This window comes from Centropristis striata, chromosome 16 (genome assembly GCF_030273125.1).
Source record: "Centropristis striata isolate RG_2023a ecotype Rhode Island chromosome 16, C.striata_1.0, whole genome shotgun sequence".
NCBI lineage: Eukaryota > Metazoa > Chordata > Actinopteri > Perciformes > Serranidae > Centropristis > Centropristis striata.
The window spans coordinates 35,946,003-35,963,530 of NC_081532.1; the positions used below are offsets into that span (position 1 = coordinate 35,946,003).

The 17,528-nt window shown below is 39.2% G+C and overlaps 1 protein-coding gene across 1 annotated transcript; it reads left to right on the forward strand.

Annotated features, from left to right (window-relative positions):
- The first annotated feature begins 7,320 nt into the window (after window positions 1-7,320).
- On the forward strand, window positions 7,321-17,237 carry LOC131987778 (isthmin-2-like). The gene is made up of 6 exons (XM_059352641.1): window positions 7,321-7,434; window positions 9,557-9,808; window positions 13,136-13,433; window positions 14,663-14,797; window positions 15,356-15,424; window positions 16,438-17,237. Exons 1-6 carry the CDS (start codon window positions 7,321-7,323, stop codon window positions 16,953-16,955), a joined length of 1,386 nt encoding a protein of 461 aa, XP_059208624.1. The 3' UTR covers window positions 16,956-17,237.
- The last annotated feature ends 291 nt before the right edge of the window (window positions 17,238-17,528 follow it).

Sequence of the window (17,528 nt, forward strand, 5' to 3'; positions counted from 1 at the left end):
AATTGATTTGACTTGACTTAATTAAAATGAATGGGTAAATGTCCTAGAAATGATTGTGTTCATCCAGAGCTATATTTACATTTGGAGCCTGTTAAGACACCTGGAGTTGTTTAAAACAGCTCTTCAGAAAGAATCCTTTGGGAGAGATGTAAAAACAGCATTTATAAAAACGTATAAAAAAGGATAGAGCTCCTACAGATTGTGCTAACTACCAGCCCCTGTCTTTATTAAATGATATATAGTAAATATTATATAGATTATATAGATATTAAATTACTTTCAAAAACACTAGCAAGCCGTTTGGAGAACTAATTCCCTAAATTGATCGCTCCAGACCAAAGCTGATTTGTTAAAAGCGCCTATCTACCAATAATTTATGTATATTACACATCTTGGATGCTGCTGATAGTGTAACATCATCACCTATATTATCTATATTTCCTATATTATCTATATTACCTATATTATCTATATTACCTATATTATCAGTATCAAACCCACAATTTAAGTCACAACAATTAAAAACAATTTGTCATTTTCAGCTTTGCCCACTAGAAGGCATCCTAGTACTACTATTATTATAAATATCTCAGCAGACCAGGCCCCTGACTGGTGTCTTTCATTGATATCTTATATTGCAATGTGTCACTAGATAATAATAATAATAATAATAATAATAATAATAATAATAATAATAATGCAATGTGTCACTAGATACTCTCCATCAGCAGTCAGACTGGTCAGAGTGCTCAAAAATAGTTTTAAATCCTTTTACAAAACAAACTCAGCTTGCAACCAGCGTGTCAACCCTCTGGAGTCCATCTAGTTATTGAGAATACAGTAATAACTTTATTTATATATCATATGTAGACAAGCTGAGAAAGCCAGTTGAAAGTTCAATCATAGGAGCTTTCACAGTGTCACATTTATGTTTCTAGAGCATTTTTAAAATGTGAATTTTCTCTCTACAATGAAAACTATTACTATTTTTAATTTACATGCAAATAGACTGTTTTGTAGTTTTATTTTTTTATTTTTTTGCTGTTTTTATTGTGTATAAATGGTAAAAAAAAAAAAAAAAAAATTAAAAAAAGGTACATTTCCATATATACCTGGGTCTTTTGTCTGTATTTTGGGTTCCTGGCAGCTTTATACTTTGTCAATTAAAATAAAATGAAAAATCTGACTGATAGCCAAGTTTGTGTGTAGAAAAAGGAGCCATGCATGTGATGTAAGGACAGACTGAAAGATGCAGAGGAAGTTGACAAATTTGAACCAAAATCTCCTGCACTTCAGAGGTTTAACTGAAGCCAGCTGGACAAAAGGTCAATACAATAGTTCACACCAGTTTTATAACATGTCTAAAGGATAGATGACATTTAGAATTTACCTGAAATATCTAACACATTTGGATTACCACTCTTTGTCTTCCTCTCCCTCCTCTTACTCGTCCTCTGTGTCTTTGATCATTGTTGTCATGAGCTTGCAGGACCGACCTGCTGCACTCTGAACTGGTTTATATTGGTTAATAATAATAATAATAATAATAACCTATAGATCTATAGTCTAGGGTCAGAGCAAGGATATGGTGGAGGCTCAGTGTCTGTTTTATGCATATATATATATGCAAAATACCAACTGGAACATTTAAAAGTGATATTGATTGAATATTTATGTCGGCCTTAAAAAAATGACACAAATAATGCTTAATTTCACCTTAAAAGTTGTTATTTTGCATTTATATATATATATATATATATATATATATATATATATATATATACATAAAAAAGACACTGAGCCTCCATTATATCCTTGCTTTGACCCTAGACTATAGATCCAGAAACTTAATTTCCTCATCTTTGATTGCCTACTTACAAAAAAACTAAGGGGAAATGGTCCAACGACCAACGGCCACCATTTTGATATGCAAATTAGAAGGTCAAAAGCTCAAAATTTAGCTTGGGAACCATTTTTTTGGATTCAGCCCCCTTGAAATAAGTAAAGTAGGCCAGTTCCCGACTTGTACCCATAAATGCTCCTCACTTTCACTTTTTGGACAATTCCGTCTAGACTATAAGGCCTTATGATGGTACTGACCAGGTTTGAGGTCAATCGGTTTAAATCTGTAAGAGGAGTTTGTGAAAGTGTATAAAACATAAAGGGCAGAGCTGTATGAAATATTGTTATGTAGAAGTGTTTAGGACTGGACTCTTATGAAGCATGAGAAGTTTGGACCAGATCAGACAAAGTATGGCAAAGTTATAGTGTTCTTATATGGCGAAACACCATATTTTTCTGCAATGCCACGCCCACATAGTGTGGCGGTCTGTAAGGTTTTAATAGCTTGTGATCCCAAAGACATTATGATGGACTGACCAAGTCTGAAGTTGATCTGGTTGATGTTGATCAATCTGTAGGATGAGTTCGTTAAAGTATGCGACGTGGAAATGGCGAAAAAAACATTGGAAAAATGCGATATTGGATCCAAGATGGCCGACTTCCTCTCGAGTTTGGGGTATTGGTCCAAGAGGCTTTTTGGTGTGTCTCCCCATGATACATATGTTTATCACATTTTGTTTGTTTATGTGAATGTTCCCCATATGGTGCTGCTCCGTTTAAATGTTCTAGGGGGCGCTACTGAGTCATTTTGGCATTCTGAGACCAATGAAATACGTACATTTTCACCAGGATTGATGTATGTTCCCAGTTTGGTGAGTTCTTGAATTTGATAAAGCCCCTGAAAAGGCAATTCAATTGCCTGAATAATAATTAATGGACCAATTTCAATAGAGTCGGAGCTCAGGCCCTAAAAATACATCAAACTAAATATGCAGCCTTGTTGGCAGTGGTTGTAAGTGTTGTTTTTCTGTAAAGATTAGCAAAGGAATGGCTAATACCTGTAACTCTGTAAGAAATACTTTACACTGACACTGTTTTTGCCATGTGTCACCTTGCTTGGTGATGCATTAGGCAGTGAAACAGCTTGGGAAGCTTTAATAATTGCAACATTGCCATATAAAATCATCAGAGATTTGTAGGTCAACTCTCCTGGTTTATTGTTTATTGAATGGATCCCCATTAGCTGACTAAAAAGACATAGAAAATGACATACAAACAACATAAACAAAAACAGTACATACAAGAAAAACAATAACAAACTCAATTAATACATACATGCAATACTGTTAAAAATTCTACATTCGTATTTACCCGACAAATGTTATACTGCAAAAATCATTAATTCAGATGTCTATAGAGTCAGTATCAGCTGCTTACACTTATAATTTATCATTTCATGAGAGAACATTTCAAAGGAAGAATCATCCGGCTACAGATATAGCAGAGAAAAATAAAGAAAATAAGAAAATAAGCTAAATCGCAACATTAGTAATCATTCATTTGGTGGGCGGCATCAAGTGCGTCTTAAGTAATTTTTTGAATTTTTGCGTGCTAGAGATGCGAGGAGGCAAAGAGCTCCATGATATTATTGATCGATAGATAACTGTGTTTGAGTCTGTTTGTTCTTGGTGTTGGAGGTATTAAATGAGCTCCTGGTGGAATGCTTGTGTCTGTTTCTTGTGCTTTGCTTGGTTCATGTTGAATTGGGGAACAAGCTACAAAATCCTGGTGTCTGTGTTCACATTCCTGTATATATACAGGTGTAGAGTAGCACAAGACTGAGGCTGGAAGCAGTCTCAATGTGGGAACACACACACACACACACACACACACACACACACACACACACACGTTCTCAGGCAAAAAAAGGAAGTGAGGAAGAAGTTTCATTTGAAAGAGAAACAGTCTGAACATCTGGAAGCTCTTTCACCCCTTGACCCCATCCCCCGCTCCATTCCTCTCCAGACCTCCTCCACCTCCATCCAGGTCTGCTAGGCCTGAGTCTGGAAGTAGTTAAGTATATAGACCAGTATATATACACACACACACACACACACACACACACACACACACAAAGGCCAAGCAGGTAGGAAAACGTGTTTCCTTCAAACATAGAAACAGAGTGTGTAGATGAGACACTGTGGTCCTCTTCAAACAGTTTCAGTTCACTTTCAGTTTAGGAGTTAATGCTTTATGGGCTTTATGACGTCTGTCCCAGTGTTGACACACCAGACTGAGTTCTGGCATGAAAGAGCAAAATGTGAGCTAGCTTTGGCAACCAAGTGTGCTAATTTTAACCATTGTGAATGATACTGTGGGGTAGGATGGCCTCTGGCCACTCCAAGGGCTAGTCATGGGTATACTATCATTTATAGGCAATATTGGGACTGCTGCCTTCATACGTTTGCACCTTAATTACTGTGAGGAATGCTGGATCTTGTTCTCTTCTATAGGAAGACAAAGAGCGGCAATTTCTGACGGAATTGAGGCTCGTCATTGACCTGTACTGGTGCCAAAGACCTGTTCTTTTTTTTATTTTTTATTATCTTTTACAGTACATTCTAGGCCGTACACTTCTATTTGTATTTGTAAATTTCAGGATTTTTCCACAGTAGCTATGTTTGAATCCACTGAGTTGTGCAATCTTTATTTCATTTTTTTACTTTTGAGATGCAAAATGCATGTGCTATACTTTAATTTGAGCTACATGCCTTGAACATGCCTTGTTTTTTGACTGCTCAGCAGTTTTTCTATTTTGACCGATAAGTTCAAGATGTGACCACATTGTTTGGTTTTGAGAACAGGTCAAACTATTTTGAGGCGATGGGATGGTTTTGCTAAAAGAATTAGGTGTTGTGAATGTAGTGTGAGAAAAGTTTTGTGTATACAGGGTTCGTACACTTTTTAGCAATGGTTTTCCATAACTTTTCAATGAATTTAAGACCAAAAAATTAACGCATTTCAGTCGGACCACTGTAGTCGCTGCCTCTAAATCAAACCACAGACACATTTTGATACACCTAGCTATGTTTTAATTGCAACTTGAATTCTTATTAACACACATTCACATGGATTAAAGTAAAAAAAAAAAAAAAAGGCTGACATCGCTCTACAGCAAAGTCACGTGCAGTGTGTGAAACATGTTCCAGGTTACTTGACACCTGCTTAAGAAACACTAATGCATAAGAATTCAGCACCAAATGCATCACATTTTAATGCTCAACCAAAACTGTTTACAGGAGGAGGATTTTAAACAGCTGTTCTATTCTATCTATTGCATTTTTTTGTCCTTTCAATTTTATTTTATTTTTGCAAAGTTTGTCTTTACACTCTAAAATAATCAAGCATCTACACAACTTTCCAGGAGGCCTTTGGGGGTGAAAATGGAGTGTTTTCAAAAATTTTATGTTTTAGTACGTTTTTACGGAAATGTTGTAATAATGCAACATTGGGCTAAATGGGGAGCAGAATCTCCTGTATTTCATTGTGAGTACAAACAATAAGACCCAATGATCATGTTAATGTGGTTGAACCAAAAAAAATAAAAAAAATTGGGGGTTTTTTGGGGGGATAACCAAAATGGTTGTAATTCTGCAACACTGGGTCTTACAGGGTTAATGTAAAAATATATATAAACATTTTTATGTCTGAGCCACGGGGACCCTGCAGGCCGCCTAAAGGGCCACATGAGGCCCTGGAGCCACAGGTTGGCCACCCCTGATCTAGATCAACATATTTGAATTTGATTTTTTTTATTTTTTTAAAAGACCTCACCGGGTAGAATCAACTACTATGCTTTTTTATTATTATTATTTTTTTTTATTATTATTATTTCTTTGTTTCACAAACATACAATTCATTACAAAATAATTTCACATGTATATTCTAAATATATTTAATAGTTCACAAATATCAACTGTTTTAATTGCTTTTTGGTTGTTGGACAATTTAATAGAGGTGATGCTGCCTGAGCTGGTGAAAGGCAACAAAAGATGGTTTTCTTTGAGCAAATTTGCATTTATTAATATGAAATTTCGGCATCAGTATGATCAGGTTTATAATAAATATTTCGTTGAGTTTTTCTTTATTTCTGTCAAAGAGCCCAAATAGTTCATCCCTCCAAAACAACTTAACATCTTTAATAACATTACTTGCAATAAAGTTACAAATCTCAACCAGAGACTTGGACAAAGGGGCAGAAACACCAGAATAAATGAGTGACAGGTTCAATATTTCCAGAACAGAAAGTGCATTTCACATCAATGTCTCTTTTGAATCTACTAGAACAGGGATTCCCAAAGTGTGGTGCGTGGACCCCTGGGGGTGCGCGAGATGAAAAATGTAATGGCAGTCTGATGATAACACAATTACATTTTTTTCCCCCCACACAATAAAGAAGTGTTATTAATTAATTGATAAATACAGGCTATTCAATTTTGTGTCATTTTTTGTTCATTTGTGCATCTATTTTGTTCATTTTTGCATCTATTTTTTGGTTGTTTGGTAATTTTTACATGTATTTTTGGTCAATTTGTGTCTATTTTGATAATTTTGTGTCATCTTTGGTCATTTTTGCATCTATTTTTGCTTGTTTTTGATCTTATAATGAAGCGTAGAAGAAGTTATCTTCTTGTTCTTGTATCATGTTTCCAGCCTGTGTTATGATGACGGGTTGTTTAGCTCCACGCTCATTTAAATTTGCTGCAATTTTTGTTCAACGCAGCTCAAAATATTATAACATTTTCCCAACTGATCTGCTTTCTGCCTCTGATCCTGAGCCTGTCATCATCCTCCACCTTTAATATGGATATAAAAACTCTTATTGCATTGTGTTTGTTTTGAAGGTGTGGGGGATTGGGGGTGTTGGGACACAGAAGGAGGTGCAGGGCTGAAACAGTTTGGGAACCGCTGCACTAGAATCAACTCCTGCTGTGGAGGCTGCACCTCCTCCTGTTGCGTCACCAGGCCGGAGGGGGTTGCTCCTTCCAAGCCAATATCCGAGCTGCTCTGCAGCCCTGCAGCCGGACCACTGCTCCAGGTCTCCATGTCCCCATAGCTCCATGTCCTCCAGCAGCAGCAGGACCTGGTCTCTTCCTCTCCGCTCCGTTTGGAGACTCTACTGACGCCTGGATAGTTTCATTTCGGAGCGAACTTCACTAGGAAACATCAAGGAGAAGCGCCTCGGCCGCTTGGTTCTGGTTCCTTCATGTTCGGGAAATGAACTCAGGAATAAAGGAGAGCGGATATCAGAGACTGGGACAATTAAGAGAGAGAGAGAGAGAGAGAGAGAGAGAGAGAGAGAGAGAGAGAGAGAGACAGAGAGAGAGTGGTAGAGAGAGAGAGAGAGAGAGAGAGAGGAGGCGCGCGGAGATTACGCACGGTTGATGTGGTAGCTCCAGTCCTCTTCATCTGAGGAAGATGAAGATGATGAAGGTGCAGCATGTGTGGCTGCTGGTCCTCTCCATGGTGTCAGAGTCAGTCCGCGGAGCTCCGACACACAGAGACACCGACAGCAGCGCGTCTGTTCCTCAGGTAAACTCTCCAATAGACCAGCAGGGGCGGGTCTAGACCAGTGTTACTGTGGGGGCCATGAGGGGCCAGTGTTTAATCAGAGGGACATTAGCACATTAACAAATGGCAAAGATGATGTTTAAGTATTCACAAATCTTTGAATGTCTTGAAAAAGACACAAAATTACCAAAAAAGACACAAAATGACAAAAAAAAAACACAAAATAACTAAAAAAGACACAACAACAGACACAAATGACCAAAAAAGACACAAAATGACTGAGAAAGACACGTAAAGACATGAAAAGGATTCAAAAATGGACAAAATATCCCTTTAAGACTCCAGAGAGTTAAACTATTATACAATGTAACATTCTGGGTTCCTTTTGTGTACAATGAGATATTATTTTAACAAAAAATAGGTCAGAATTATTCCGTCGTTCATCGTTATAAATGTAGAATTTTATTATTAATTTGACACAGGGGCCACAGCAGGGGCCAAGGGCTTCTTCACAGGGCCAGGGGCCCCTGGAGGCCCCTGGAGGCCCCTGGTTAGAACCGCCACTGCCTTTGATGCTCAACATATTTAAACGCCTTCAAATGCACAACATGGGTCAAAATGACCTGCTGTGTTTGAATATATTTTGGATTATTTTTTATTACAACAGATCATTATATCAATTTTCCTTTCATACTTTATGAAGAAATTTGTTTTTGTATTATTACATCAAGTTTACACACATGGTCCAAAAATGACCTTATAACAATTAGAGTATAAGTGTGACTGTTTGTCTTATTTTGAAGGTTTAACTCTGAAAGAGAAGAGAACCACCAGATTACATTGGAAAATCACATATTGTAACATTTGTGACTTATTAGAGCCACCAAATAATAATTTCCATATCAGGCCATTTCTGTGTGTTTGAATTTCTTTTTTTCTTCTTTTTTTTCATTTCAGATCATTCTATCCATGTTTCCTTTCATACTTTATGAAGAAAAATAGTTTTTGTATTATTACATCAAGTTTACACACATGGGTCTAAAATGACCTTGTGCATTAGAAGTTTTTTTTATTCAAAAAGTAAGAAATGAAAACAAAAAATTAGGATGTATGATTATCAAAAACAAGTTGTTTGAGGAAAACCTGGAATACTTAAAGATGAAATGAATTTATTGCAAAGATATAGAATATAGAAAGTTAGTGGGGTCACTTTAGACCATGTTGTGTGTCAAAGGGTTAATAAGATGTTTCATTTTGCCTTACATTGCCTTTAGAGTCATGATAAATAAACAAAATCTATTTCTAATATTTATATCCCTTTCTAAATCTGTGGTGTTAAATATATCAGAACTACAATCAAGTTAACAATGGGCCTTGTACGTTTAATAGTGTAATATTAAACTTACATGTTTCTTGTATTCATCTAAAATGTTCACATTGTTTATATGAAGACTTTAGTTGTTTTACTGAAACACCAGAGAGGACTAGAGACAGGAACAGATCCTCACATTCATTCATGATTTATTCATATATTTAAGATGAGAACTGAATGTGTTTGTGCTCTGAGGATGGAGGGATGATTGATCTACAGCATCCTTTGATCAGTTGGAGAACGGCAACGACAAATCAAAAACACATCAACAAAACACAACAAGTCAAACACAACAACAAAACAGAAAACACAACAACAAGTCAAAAAACTCAACAAAACAAAACACAACAAATCAAGAAACACAACAACAAAACAGATAACACAACAACAAAAAAGACACAAAATGACAATAATAATTAATGATAATAAATCTAATCTCTTAATACCAAAACATATCTGTCTTCTAACATTACTGACTATAAAGAAGACTTGTGGGCAGGTTGTCCATTAATGGCAGGCTGGTGGTTAGGGTTATATATATATTAGGGTTTGGGCTCAAAGATGTATATATATATATATATATATATATATATATATAATATATATATATATATATATATATATATATATATATATAATGTGTATATATATATATATATATACACATTATATATATATATACACATTATATATATATATAATGTGTATATATGAGCTGTCAGGATGATGCTGTATGTTAGACTGCAGTTTCACGTCTCTTCCCGCCCTCAGGCAGCAGAGCGGCGTCCTGATGAGGACCATCAGACTCTCCAGGAGGTCCAGCAGCAGAACCTGCTGCAGACTCTTCCCTCTGGACCTTCTGGACCTTCTGGCCCCAGGTCCAGACCCCAGTGGTCCCAGCACCACCAGCAGGTCCTCCCTGCACCTGGACCTGAGGAAGACCCTGAGCTCTTCGTCCTGGACCTCAGCAGCTTCCCACAGCTGGCAAACGCCAACATGGGCTCCCACAACCCCAACATCCAGGTGAGCTATATTATATATATACTATATTATATATATATTATATTATATATATGCATGTGGTACGAAGTCAAAGTGTTGTTGTTGTATCATTGGAAGGAGGCTCAAGTCATTTTTATCATAGCTTGAATTGTTGTCATTTTGTGTCTTTTTGGTCATTTTGTGGTCATTTTGTGTCTTTTTTTGGTCATTTTGTGTCTTTTTTTAAGTCATTTTGTGTCTTTGTTTAGTCATTTTGTGTCTTTGTTTAGTCATTTTGTGTCTTTTTTTGGTCATTTTGTGTCTTTTTTTGGTCATTTTGCGTCTTTTTTTGGTCATTTTGTGTCCTTTTTTTGGTCATTTTGTGTCTTTTTTTAGTCATTTTGTGTCTTTTTTAAGTCATTTTGTGTCTTTTTTTAGTCATTTTGTGTCGGTTTTTTTTGGTCATTTTGTGTCGTTTTGTGTCTTTTTTTGTCATTTTTGTGTCTTTTTTCTTTTGATCATATTGTGTCTTTTAAGTCCTTTAGTCCAACATAAAATGTGATTTTGAAATTTTTTTTAACTTTCAAAACAATATCATGCTCAATAAAAAATTGCAAATATAACACCAAAGAAGGTTACCTCCAGTTCCATCATTTTCTCAGGTAATTTTTCTCATAGCGTGAACATTAATGTCAGCAGCTCAGTGCAGGTGTTCCAGATTAAAGCAGTGATCACATGAGGAGGAGTCCTCTTCCAACACTTTCTCCTCAGTTTCTGTTCTCAGCACCATGTTTCTCACTCCATACGTCTAATCTCTGTGTGCAGCTGGTTTGAGTCAGGACAGCATCTTAAGTTACCTTTACCAGTGGGGTGCTCCAACATGTCCATGGACCTCAGACAGCTATACAGGGTTGGGAAAAATGAAAGAAAAAAGAGTAAATATAAAACATATGAGAGACGAATAGAAACGGTCAAAAGGTCCTTTTCAAGTGTGACTGTGAAGCCAAATCCTGCTGGAGTGGACTTTACAGAAAATAACTCTAAAGTAGGGTTGTCACGAGACTAAAATACTCAACTCGATACCGATACTCAGGAAAATATTCGATACTCAATACCATTTTTGATACCACAAAGATAAAAACAAAGACCCCAAAATTGAACAGAAATAATTTTATTCACAAGAAAAATGCAACATGTAAAAATGAACAGAACCACAGGTTAAATATTTATAATAAAAAACAGTTGTGCAAAAAGAAACTGCAACTATGATAACAAGCTTCAGGTCTGAGGAAGTGCAAAAATACATAAATACAATAAACAATAACAATTAGAACAATATTTTGGGCTGTGTGTGTTGCTGTTTGGTTACTTTTCTCTGCTTCATTCTGGGACTTCAAGAGAGAAAATAACACTTTTCACTCACCAACATTTATGTAAACTTATTAACTCTATGCTTATGTATACTGACACTGTGTCAATTAACGTGATATGGGCATACTACGTGCCCTTAAATAGTTTCTTTAAGTTTGATAATCATCCTGTTGAGACATGTTCCTACACGGCACAACACAATTTTTATCTGATCTTCAAATAAACAGAGTTCTCCTGCAGCAGTGACATCATTCCCTCATCCTGTCTGAGGGCTTGTAGCAACGTGAAGAGGCATTTTTATATATATATATATACAAAATACATCTTTGTCTAAGATTTTTTTTTCTTAGTTTTAATGATACATTGAACATGTTGGCATTAAATTGGAAATACATTACTTTGATACCTTTGTTGCAGAAATATGTGGGGTATAAACTTGAGATGAGTTCTATGATAAGGTGATAAAGGATAAAGGAACATAAGCTTCAACAAGTTAATCAGCTGATGTTTGTAAAAGCTGTGTTTTGGGGCAGTAGGAAATACCTACCGGTACTCTCCCTGCTGCTCTTCTAACCATTTCTCCCTTTTTCCTTACTTCTATGGGTAAGAAGTGTGATAGGTCTGCAAACAGACAGAAACCCCCACTAGCATTGGAAAGCAGCCTTCTCAGGAAGTGTGTGGGTCATCAGACCAAGCATCCATCCATCCATCCATTTTCTTCCGCTTATCCGGGGCCGGGTCGCGGGGGCAGCAGGTTAAGCAGGGCATTCCAGACGCCCCTCTCCTCCTGGGGGACCCCGAGGCGTTCCCAGGCCAGGAGAGAGATATAATCCCTCCACTGTGTTGTGGGTCTTCCCCGGGGCCTCCTATCAGATAGTATTGTTACATGTAGATCAGTTAATACAGGCTGTAATGGATTACACTGATTCTTCTCAGTCATTTTACTGAATGTTTGACAAGAGGTTGAGCACTAATGCACACTAAGCACTTCAGTATCAAGTGGCAGCCTCAGGGACTGAGCAGTGGGACCAAAGCCGAACTATCTTAAACCTGCATTCGTTTATTAATCTCCAGCAGGGGATGAGACCACTAGCTGCAAAAAGAAGTCTGTTTGTATTTAAGACGTGTTGTGACAATTTTGACAACTGCACTAAGTTAATGGGTGAGCTGGCCAAACACAAAGCACTCAATACTCTTGTTCAGCAGGTTTTATTAGCACATTCGTGTTCCATACACCGCACAATCCCGAATGGCTCTTTTACAGTACAACAAAGTCCCGTACACCGCTCGACTTATATCTGTTGTAGTTCCCAACATTGATTCTTCAGCAAGACTCAATGCGGCCCTATCTTCCTGCCCTAAACATCACATCAGGACAACACGTTCCCCTCAGTCATGGTGTTAGAATTGTTAAGTTCACAGAGTCAGTTCCCACAATGCCTTGTGTCTTGAATACAAAGTAGGTCGCTGCCTACTTCCCACCATGCAGGAAACACCAAATTTCCTTCACAGACGATAGGAAAGTGAACCTGAATTTGGTTTATGACCTTAGTAAACATTCTCTTGATGATGATTCATGATGACTCCATACAGCACGATGGTCATTTAGTAAGCGTTTTCCCATACAAAGTAATTTTAAAAGATGCAGCAGTAAAACATTTCAGAGTCACAAACACTTTGAAATGGCCCTTTTTATGATCACAATTTTATTGATGTCTAGAGAGAGAAGAGCTTTTTAATTTAAATATCATTATTTATTATTTTAGCCTCTACTGAGCATGCTCTATGAACACAAATATATATAAATACACACATAATTAGCCAGTTCTCCTTAATACATTAATGTTAATCCAAGGACAAATAATTGTGCAGTGTATTGAAGAGAGTATTGTCACACTTTTTAATTAATTAAAGTCAAAATTGCATTGACATTGACGATTACAAATTGACACTGTCAATCACTGCACATGTATAAACAGTATTTTGTTTTTCTTTCAGGTGACCATCGAGGTGGTTGGGGACACACAGACTGAAACAGAGGTGGAGATGGACCTGGTGAAGGAGGGTCAGCGTAATGACTGGTCAGCCTCATCGTCAGAATGGGTCAACAGCCACAAGAAGTTGTTCTGGCCACTGTTCTGGGAATACCCAGAGCAGCTGGGGAATGGGCTGGAAAGAGCTAGTTTGGAGGAACAATCTGAAGACTACAACTACGACCCAGAGGAGCCTGTTCTGAGTCCAGGAAGTGAAGACTGGGGTCACTGGAACAAAGACTGGGATGCAAAGGATAACTATGGTAAGAATGCTTTCTGAATTCCATCTCAGTGCTAGCCTGGCTAACACCAGACTAATCTCAAAGGAGATTTAGTCTGGAAACTAGCCGTTCATTTTTCCGTAGAGGAGGTGTGGTCTACGATCCTCCGGAGCCGTTTATTGGACGCTTAGAATGTCTATCAAAGCGTCTGTAGGTAGCTCTTAGCCAATCAGATCAGTTATACCAGATGACGTAGTAGAGCAACAGAGATGGATGTTTGTTGTGTGTGTGTCTGTGAGAGAGTGTTGCTGCTGCTTTGCTTCTCCAGTTCTCGCTTTCTGCAAGATTATTTATTTTCAGGCTTTATTCCCCCTCATGTCATTCAGCCACACATCCACTGATTTTATGGGCAATAAACAAGCTGCTGGGGGTCTCTGGGGGCTCCGCTGTCCCCCGGCTCGTAGCCAGATCACCGCCCTTACGGTAGCGCCGGTGATTAGCGCCGCAAGCGGCTATTAGCCCCGCTACCGTAACGCCGGTGATCTCGCTACGAGCCGGGGGACAGCGGAGCCGCTGAGAGACCTTTCGCCTTTCAACTTTCGCTCTAAACTATTTTGGCGTGTGTTGTTGTCGTGTAGAGCACTACGTCACATCCCGTTTAGCGTTCTATCCAATCAGTAACCAGGCTGTTTTTAGGGGAGAAAAAAGACCCTGCTCTACTACAGGGACGAAAAAAGACCGGACAAAAGCCGGCTCCGGACTGCTCGTATTCAAATTAGGTGCGTTTCGGCGAGTGAGACCTGCCTCTTCCCGGGTATTGTCCGGCTATTACCCGGTAGTGGAAACAGCCCTTTTCACAGCCCTGCAGACTGTTTGTGGAGGTGCACACCCTGTCTCCCAGTAACTGAGCAGTTTGACTTGCATATTGCAGTCTGATGACACACAAACACACATATACAAACATTCAACACTCATTTTCATGCGCTTAGCCTCGGACTGAATTTTCACCAGCTGGCCACACTTCTTACCCGATCATTAGTTGCTTTTGACTTTCCCCAAAAGTAAGTAAGGTCTGTTAAGATACAGAGGAGCATGTCTCAGAGGGTACCCGGCTCTTTTCATACGCTCCTTAATTGCATAACACACATACACCAGCTGGGTGAGGAATTCCCAGTCTAACTTCAAAGCCCCTCGATATATTACTTTAGTTTTCTTTTCCTCCACTCTGTGCTGTCTTCCCTTCATCCAGCTTTTCTCTCTGTGGTTCTCAGACTACGAGGAGGAGTGGAGTGACTGGGCTCCCTGCAGCGCCTCCTGTGGGTACGGAACCCAGAAACGCACCCGGTCCTGCGGCTACGCCTGCATGGCCACGGAGTCACGAACCTGCGACCTGGAGAACTGTGCTGGTAAGAAATAGAGATCATTAAAAACTGATTAGTGTAACAACTATAACTGCTTTTAATGATGCATGTTTTAGACTTTGGTGGTTATAACACCTAAAAACCAGCTTTATACAGTGGCTTGCAAAAGTATTCATACCCCTTGGATGTTTCACCCTTTTGTTGTCTTTACACATGGATTCATGGTCGATATGGTGTCAGATTGTGAGGTTTAGGAACACAGTAACGCAGCCTGCTGGCGGGAAAGTAACAGTAATCTGTTGCTGTTTTTGCAATTGTAATCCCTTGCTTCACTCGTTACTTGAAAACAAGTAATCAGATTACAGTAACGCGGTACTTCTAATGCGTTACTGTCCATCACTGCTGCTAACACAGACTACTGAGGCAAGCTTGTTGCCAAGAATATTACATTGGTTTGATTTTAATAACTGCAGTGTCATTTATTGTCTGACAAAATGAATCAGGACTCGGTATCGGCAGATGCTCAATATTAAATGACTTGTATCTGGAGTGTATATGTATATAACCACCATAACATCCTTCCTTTGACCCTCTATCATGTAGACGGTGTGATGTCAGCGACTGAACCGACACCCGTCCAGTCCACCAACAGCACAGACTCCCTGGACACAAGTACGTATGGACTGTATTGTGTATATTGTATTGTGTATATTGTGTATATTGTGTATGGACTGTGTGGGTGTATTGTGTATATTGTTTCATACATTGACACAACAGCCAGCAGGTTACACTTGATGTTTCCAATGAGTGTTAGCATGTATATGGAACATGTGTGGAATATGTTCCAGTGCCTGGTTTTGCTATTTAAATATTTCCTTTCCCAGCAGCTTCTCTGCTGAGTCCGTCAAAGGCAGAAAGAAACATTGAACCTGTCTCCCAGAAATGTTTAAATTGCTTTTTAGTTTCCATTTTATTGCTCTCCTGCTCCTCAGCACTGGCCAGAGAACATGAGAGGTCTTTAACCCTGGAAACATAACAAAGGCTCCAGCAAGAGAGGAGAACAGGACCCAGAGTCTGACATTTCCCCTATCACTCCTATGTTCACTCTAGGAAGAGTGAACATCAGCTGATGCAAAAACAACCTCTGTCCTGATCAGCGCCATGCTCCATTCCCTGCCAGTTCTCCAGCCTACAGGGAGACATTTCTTTTAAAAAAAGGACAAGGAACAAACATTTTTGAGCCTATTGAGCGTGCTTTCCCTCTCTAATCCCACTCAGTGAATTTCAAGCAGCTAAAATATTGAGGCCTCTATCCTCAGGTGTATTTATGTACCGTATTTCCTCAATTTAAATCAGGCCCCTATTAATGACCGGCCTCTTTTAGTAACCGAGTGTAAAAACAATTTTTAGTAAATAAAAGCCGGCCTCTTTTATAAGCCGGGTGTCTTAGCGGTGTTATGTCAAAGTCTGTTCCCCGTCGATATGTGTCCCCCTTACCTTAACCTGACCCCTGACCCCTGACCCCAACCAGTCCTCCTTTAAGTTGTTAACATGAGCCCACGTTTACCTGAACCCCAAACAGTTCTCTCATTTCTCATTTCTCATTTTATTCTCAACTGACTGAAGAATGAAAAGGCTTTTCTGTTATTAATTCTAACTTTTTCCAATCTTCCATACCAACCTAGACATAAACAGCTGTGAGAAGTGGCTAAGCTGCAAGAATGAATTCCTCCAGAAGTACCTGCACCAGGTGCTCACAGAGCTCCCCAACTGCCCCTGCTCGTACCCGTCTGAGGCTATTTATAGCACCGTCAACATCCAGGACGCCAAACTTCGCAAAACATATCGATGGAGGGATGCGAGCGGATCCAAAGAACGCCTGGACATCTACAAACCTTCAGCCAGATTCTGCATCCGCTCAATGCTGTCGTATGATAGCACGACTTTGGCAGCGCAGCATTGTTGCTATGACGATCAGATGAGACTGATAACACGAGGGAGAGGAGCAGGAGCGCCTAACTTGATCAGTACAGAGTTCTCACCTGAACTGCATTACAAGGTGGATGTACTGCCCTGGATCCTGTGCAAAGGGGACTGGAGCAGGTTTCATTCAGTAAGGCCCCCCAATAATGGGCTGGACTGTTCAGAGAACCCCCCAGAACAAGTGTTCCAGATGGAACTCAAAGAGGCCAGGGAATACTGAAGGTGTGGGGTTGTTGAGTCACAACAGGACCAGAGAACAACAAGGATGGAACACATGTTGATTGTAGCTGGTAGTTCAAATCCCAATGTCTTTTGTTGATCATCTCCATCCTGCACAAGTAAAGAAACACTGAGCTGCTGTGGTCCTTAAACCTGCATGGACTCCTGCCAGCTGGAGTTCTTTGGTGCAGTTTCATGCTTTGTTGGTGCAACGGCATGACCTCCTGCATCAGTCGCACTTTGGTTAAAAAGGGACATAAATGTCCAAATATATCAATCAATCAAACAAAGTGCTTTACAAAAATGAGAATAAAAGCCATAGAGGACGCCGTCACAGAGACCACCAGGACCCGGGTAGACCACCAGGACCCGGGGAGACCACCAGGACCCGGGTAGACCACCAGGACCCAGGTAGACCACCAGGACCCGGGTAGACCGGGGTGGACTCCACACATGGTGCAGAGCCGCCTGGTCCCCCGGTCCAGGGAGTCGCCAAATATAGACAGCATACCTGGAGAGCAAATATTAGTAAATCTTTTTTACAATATTGTGTAGATCGTTTGTTCACAGTAAG

Excerpts from the sequence above, each read along its gene's own strand:
- LOC131987778 (XM_059352641.1), top strand. The coding sequence starts at position 7,321 with ATGAAGATGATGAAGGTGCAGCATGTGTGGCTGCTGGTCCTCTCCATG. Across the intron at positions 9,809-13,135 it reads CCCACAACCCCAACATCCAG|GTGACCATCGAGGTGGTTGG; the intron begins GTGAGCTATATT and ends TTTTTCTTTCAG. Across the intron at positions 13,434-14,662 it reads GGATGCAAAGGATAACTATG|ACTACGAGGAGGAGTGGAGT; the intron begins GTAAGAATGCTT and ends TGTGGTTCTCAG.